Consider the following 7,189-nt stretch of genomic DNA (forward strand, 5'->3'; position numbering starts at 1 on the left):
TATCTGTGAGCTGGCACCGTTGGCAGTCATGGTAGTTTTTTTGAAAGCTTTGGTTTTTAGTAGTATAAAAACGGGAAGAGCTTATATTTCCCACAGACGGCGCCACTGATCGTACCTGATCAGAAGGTGACTGCCGGTGTTTTAATTGCGGTGGTTTTAGTTGTGGTAGAATGAGTCAAGAATGCTTCTTGGAACGGCGTGGAGTGTGTACCTGCAGGCACTCCGACCCTCAAGTCAGTATAGATCAGAGAATGAGAGTTTAGAGGGAGAGTAGATTCTACCGACTGTTAAAGAGTCCCCTAAATATAGAGGTGGGTGGCTGCAGAGCCATTGTAATGGCACACGTGTGTCTGGTGGTTACGAAATAGTGGGGAGTATAGTAACCGCCAGAGAGATTCACGGGAACATACGAAGAGACGTTGCAGTTCATTTGAACTGGTCTCGCTTGCTCCGTGCACTCCCCTCGCGGGGAAGGGTGTGTTGCGAGTAATGTTGTCAAACGTGGTATTTGGGTTTGGATTATATTGAGCCTAAGCAAATGGGCCTAGGATCCTTTTAACCGGTCCAGAACAACATACATACATCAAATTGCAGTCGAACAATAGCGAACGGTTTGTTTCAAAGCAAAGAAAACAAGAGAGAGCTTCTACAACGCATGTAATCCAATGACAACTCTTCAGCTTGCCACATAAGATTTGACAATTTTTAAATTGAACAGTTATGTAATTGTTGTGTTATCGAGTTATAATTGATTGTATGTAAAAACAGATTCAAACTAACAATGCATGTCTCATTTTGTCTTTATGAATTCCAATAAATTGGGAATTTGGTTTATCATGTATTTTACACATAGGGAAATAGTTACATATAATGCATTCGAAAACTCATCTCGAGGCGGCGCAACACAGCCATTGTCAATAACAAAACTAAATCAAAATTCAAAAATTAAATTTTATCCACAAATACTGTTAACTCAAGAGTATACATCTAATTGCAAGATATAAATAACTCAACATCAGATAAAATAACACACCAAACTCGTCTCCAAAAACAATCTAAACTCAAATGTACAAGAGAAATCATTTTGTATCTGATAATGTTTCAAGTCTGAACATATATAGAATTTTAACCAGCAATGAACTGTTTAGTGTAAACGCGATGCCGCCGCTCTCTTGCATAAATGACCCAAAGGATCATGGACAGCATTACACCAGCAGAAACCAAGACTAATCCAACGTAGATCCATCGACTATTATGGCGCAAACCGGGGCAATATTTCTGGCTTATGTCGGTGAATGCTTGACGGACAAAAGTGCAGTCTTGTAGCTCAACCAAGAATGGAACATAATGATATAAAGCATAGCTTACATTCACAGCAGCTTCCATTTGGGAAGCAATAGTCGGGGTCATTCTACCAGGCGTTCTACAAAGACCTGCCGGAGAAATCTCACATGTATAATTCTTCCAAACCTGCTTGAAAACAAATCATAAATGTTACATACATGTTATATCAGGAGCATGCAGCAGTTTGAATCAAGGTAAAAAAAAAAAATGAGATCGATGTCTATGCAATAAGAGAACACACTTTTTTTACACATTTATCTACTCAAATCATATTAATATCATAGCAACACATGCTTTTAATGAGATCACTTGGCATCATCATCCTTTAGACTTGTAAACAATGAAATGGGACGACCCCACTATACTAAGTACCATGATAGGAGCAGTATTAAAAGTTTGAGTTCACCCATTAGTTTAAGATTATTTTGATTCCTAAATTCTTTCCTGCAAATTTATTCCTTCCATTATTTGTGCCATTCGTGCAGTCTTTCAATCTCTTGTTCCAACTTGATCTTCCTGAGCATTTAGAAAAGTTGAGTGGCAGTTCAAATTCAACTTGGGCTACTGGATGGTGGTTTAATGACTGCTTGGTTAAGGACCTGTTAAAATACTTCTGGCTGGTAGTTCACATTCATGTAGTCTGGGTTGTGTCTTAATAATTTGCTCTAGATCAATTTTATAAAAATCAGACTAGAGACAATCTGGTCATGGTTCAATCGGTTCAGCTGTGGTTAACAAGATGTTAAAAAGTAAAAAAACAAGTGGGATCAAACCAACTGCAAAACTGACAGATTCTTGGTTCAACCAGTCGAATTGGCCGGTCTAGTCCAGTTTTTCAACATTAATACTCCAGTCTCTATTATAAGAGACAATTCACTTTTTAGATTCATTCATTCAATGATGTATCTAATTCCTAATATAGAGTAGATACATCATTTATTGAATGAATCTATAAAGTAAACTTTCTCTGATAATAGAGACCGGAGGGAGTACTCTAGATACTTAGTGAGCAGTTGCCGAGACTGTATTTGTTTTAGTTTTATATGCAGTCAAAATCTTGACTGTTTACTTTATATTTCATATGCATCTAAATATAATTCTGTCTTGCACAAGATCTTACAACCAATAATACAATTTGGGTTTCAAAAACAGACGTAGGAAGGCATTTTAGACAGTAAAATAAGGTTCTTTTATGTTTCCGAGACTACAACATGACCCCAATTTTCCACAATAAAAAATCATGGCACAATTAAAACAGAGACTAAAACCATATTCCCACCAGCTGATTGTAAACAAAAAATGTTAAAATAGTTTTGTTTTAGATTAAAAAGGTGAAAACAAAAGAGACCAAGCAAGAAAAATGTTAAAAAGTATTTCCTGAATATTATATTACCTAAAAAGTGTCTTACCTCAGTAGCATTGTCCAGTGGAACTTCCCCAGGTACACATGGCCGCACTGTGAGGTCAGGATTAAATGGATTGCAGAGAGGAGGCATGAGGGGTCCTGATTGATTGTAATACACAGGTCCAGCTTGAGCTGGTAAATTTCTGTTAGTGACATCGGAAATGATTTTGTCAACCAATATAACTAGCTGACGCGCCACATCCCTGCTTTGTAACAAGGTTTGCTGTGCAGTTGCATTATCCACACATGGAAGAATTTCGTCTAAGGCTGTATGTGCAGTTGGGTGCTGAACCCACTCATCCATTGCAACACATGTATCTCCAACAGCACTGGTGATAATATACAACAACATTAACAGAGTAAGTCTTGCATTCTTTACATGAAATATAAGTTAATGGCATAGACATACAGTTAACGTCAGTGTCTTCATGGGTATGTTTCATAAAGTAGAGAAGATTTTAAAAATATTAAATACTTGGCAAAGCATTCATAAAGTATCTATGTATAATTATTTTTCAGACATTTTGAAAATTATAGTTGATGTTGTAACCATTTCAGAACCAACGCATGCAATTTTCATATATGATTAATTTCATTCTAATTAAAATCTATGATAATTTAAAAAACATTAGTAATTGGACTGTAACAGCTGGAGTTTCCACTGATTCTTTGTCACACTTCAGGCATGGTTCTTAAAGAATAATTTTTTTTTTCTTTTCAAAACACAGCAATTCATCTAAATAATCTAATGGAAATAAGTTACTTCAAATTGCATAAAATAATGGTTTGTTCAAATTTCAAATTCAGCAAGGCTACAATGATATATACCGCTGTCAGATAACATTTTGTAATAAGTAGTATATCACAGGACAGTAGCGATGTATTCTAATTATGCAATGCTATACTGCCGCTACAGCCTGTACTTGACGACATTCCAATAATCTTAATCAAAAGTTCATGTTATACCAATAGAGTTTAGTTATGATTTTTGTTTTCTTAGAAGGCAGGCTCATATACCTCACATTACAGCAAATCCATTACCTACTGAACAAACAAAACAAAGTTGAAGGAAAGTATATCTTATGTATACATTAGTATTGAAAATAAGCGAAACTTCATAGTTACACATTTTGTTTATTCATTCTTCATTTCACAGAAGTACTATCAAAGCTTCCTATGCGGCACTCAGGAAAAAATCCTCAGATTGCAAAAAATTGAGCTAAGAGTCCCCAAAGGTGAAAAACAAAGTAACTCATAGTTGATAAGAGACAACAAAAATCAAAGTAAGGTGAAAATTGAAATGAATTGTAGAAGAAAACAGAAACTTACTTGTGAACAAAAAGAAATACACCACAAAGTATAAATGTGCCCGTAACAAGAAACCATCCGAGGATTACCAAACTGCAGCAATTAGAAAAACATTATTTACAAACTGGAGATTTAAATGTGGCACAAAAGTTAGAGAGTCCAGAAGGAATAAAGAAAAAGAAAAAGGTCAAATCAATTTATTCATGTAACTTACAAGTATACAAGACCTTGCAGCCCAAATATCGAAAATACTGCAAAAAAAAAATTGATTAGAAAACACAATAAAATGAGACAACAATATTACGGGAAAAATCTATAACAGAAAATTATAACATGTATTACCAAAAAACTTACCAAATCCAACAAATGCGAGAAAAAGCATAACAGCAGCAAGAATAACCAGAGCCAATCTCCTATAGTGCAGAAAAGATTATGGTTTAGCAAAATCGTAATTCAAAAAAATTCAAAACCAAAGATTTCAACTGGAACTCACATTTTATCTAAGCCATCATTTATTTGCTCCGAATTTTCATGAGTCTTGGTGGATAGTTCCACGGCAGACGAATTAATCTTTGTTTTTATGGTATCTATGTTCGTCTGAACATCAGATGGCAAAAAAACAGCATCGACTCCAATATTCTTGGCTGCATCGAGATAATCTGACACGTTCCTGAGGTTTTCCGCGGTGAAGTCAGCCTGACTCACCACGTATTTCAGTGTGGTTGTGGTGCTTCCATGAAACTTCCCTTGAGCAGTGTAAAGTACAATGCATCCAGCTCTAATTAACAAAATCAAGTCACACAAAATTAGAAAAAAAACCCCATCAAAGAAACATTTTCTACGATTTGAGTAAAAGGAATAGGAATAAATCAATTTGGATACTAAAATAAAAGAAAAAGTGCCCTTAAAGTATATAAAACCCGCCATTTAAGTCCCTAAAGTATACAGAATCTGTCACTTTAGTCCCTACTATTGTGATGTTAAAGACTAACACGATGGATTTTGATATACTTTAGGAACTAATTCTTTTTATGTAAACTTAGGTTCTGAATTGGAAAAAGATTAATAGCTTAAGGACTAAATTGAAGCATTATTTGAAGATCAACAAGAGGAGAACTAAGAGAGAAACAATACATTGCTAGAAGGGTGAAGAGAATGAGGAGGATCAAGGACAAAGCATAGGCCACACGCGAATAGCCATAAGGCTCTTTAGGACAACAGCAATAACACAAACATATGAAGGATAGAGTAAGCCCAAAAATCACAAACCAAACAGCGGCCACAACAAAGAATGGAACTGCAGTAAAAACAACAGACTGCACCAACAACAACAACAAACAAACAACGTCAAGTTAGCCAAAAATTAATATTTTTTTTCAAAGGATCTAATAACCAACACACCACAAATCACTAGATTCTAATAACAAGCAACATCAAGTTAGCCAAACATTCATTACAGTGTGAACCTTAATATTTCAGCGAAACACAAACAACCACAACCGATGCAGCCTTAATTTTTTCGAACAAGCTGATGCTGCCTTAATTGTAGTTAAAATTACCTCTAAAATCGTTATATTACAGCCTCAATTGCAGTTACCGACCACAATTTAATGCATGCTTGGTACTACGGTGACAAAATTTGATATTGAATGAATTGCTTTCGTAAAATTGATTTTACTTAAAAAGTAAGTTGAACAATAAATTCGGTATAAAAATCATGTTTAGACACTAAAGCTTCAAAATAAATTAGGAAGACAAATACAATTCTTTTCTACAGCAACCATGTGGAAATTTGGGGCCTAACTCATCCCTATAAAACTGGTTCATAAGGTGAGGAGTGCGTCCTCTTTAAAAACTCTTATCAAAAGTCTTATCTATTCAATGTAGGACTTGGGTTTTTCCCAATACACCCCCTCACGTCCAGCACTCTTTTTGGGCTTGGTGCGTAGATATGTAGGTGGCCTTTGAATTCGAATGGCGTTAATACATGTTGAAATTTGGGGTCTAACTCATCCTTACAAAACCGGTTCATAAGGTGAAAAGCGTCTCAACTATATACACTCGTACCAGGAGCCTTATCCATTCGACGCAGGACTTGGGTTTTTCCCAATAAACCAAATCAATCCTAACTGCTCCAAACTTCCAACCAAACATCATGTTTTTCTTGTAGTGAGCTAAACTAGCCCACCAAATTTTCACCAGAGAGAATCGAACCAGAGACAATATTATAACATGTAATAACAAAAATTGCCCAAAATCAAAAAAAATAAAAAATAAAAACAACAAAAAGGTTATATGAATGAGTAAAGAGAATTTACAGCAAGGTAATGTTCATCGCTGATATTCCAACCACCATTGTAACGATTAAAATGATCAAGAGGGTCTTTTCTTGTAGTCCTTTTTTGAGCCAATATTAAAGACGCGTTTGGTAAAACAGCATCTTCTTCCATAGATCTCCTCGTTTTCCATTGTAACACCTCGTTAGGGTTTCTCTCACCATCAACCTCAACACCATCTGAATATATTCAAAATTTCATAATGAGAAAATGACATTGCAGAAAGAGAAATAAAGTGAAAAAAATGAACGTACGAACCTGGAATACGTAAGGAAGAAGAGGTGGAGAGAAAGAAAAAGGAGAGAAAGAAAAGAAGGAGGAGAAATTTAGAGGAGAAAAGCATAATGTGAATAATTAGGTTTTTAATAAGGTTTTGTGTTTTGTTTTGCGGTTAGCCCAGAGTTTTTGATTTTGAAGAGAAAAACAAAGGAAAAGAATGGGTGGTAGAGAAAGTGAAAGAGAGATATGATTTGATTGAAGAGAATTGTTCGGCATTTGATTCACATATTTACGGAAAATTACACTTCAGCAAAAAAAAACAAGACAGACAGGATGGTTTAATTGGATTGAACGATTGGTTTTCCTTTCTTAGGTCCTCTATATATTAGCCTGTCGTTAACGAAAATATTTGTTTATTCACTAAAATGCCCTTGCTTTCATCATCAGACATAAAATATAGTGTGACTCACACTAACTATAATGACATATTTCTTTGTGACACTTGACTTATTTTCACAGGGAGAGAGTATGGGAGTACTTATTCTTTGGAGAAAATGATATATGATTAATTATTTTT

General features: G+C 35.2%; 1 protein-coding gene across 1 annotated transcript; it reads right to left on the bottom strand.

Moving 5' to 3' along the window:
- Positions 1–911: 911 nt before the first annotated feature.
- LOC25488325 (uncharacterized) lies at positions 912–6,968 on the bottom strand. Its single transcript, XM_013608396.3, has 9 exons — positions 6,652–6,968; positions 6,376–6,572; positions 5,192–5,373; positions 4,551–4,835; positions 4,412–4,470; positions 4,272–4,308; positions 4,079–4,150; positions 2,754–3,078; positions 912–1,470 (listed from the first exon to the last, which is right to left on the bottom strand). Exons 1-9 carry the CDS (start codon positions 6,734–6,736, stop codon positions 1,126–1,128), a joined length of 1,587 nt encoding a protein of 528 aa, XP_013463850.1. The 5' UTR covers positions 6,737–6,968; the 3' UTR covers positions 912–1,125.
- Between the last annotated feature and the right edge of the window lie 221 nt (positions 6,969–7,189).

Source organism: Medicago truncatula, chromosome 2 (assembly GCF_003473485.1).
Source record: "Medicago truncatula cultivar Jemalong A17 chromosome 2, MtrunA17r5.0-ANR, whole genome shotgun sequence".
NCBI classification, from domain to species: Eukaryota; Viridiplantae; Streptophyta; class Magnoliopsida; order Fabales; family Fabaceae; genus Medicago; species Medicago truncatula.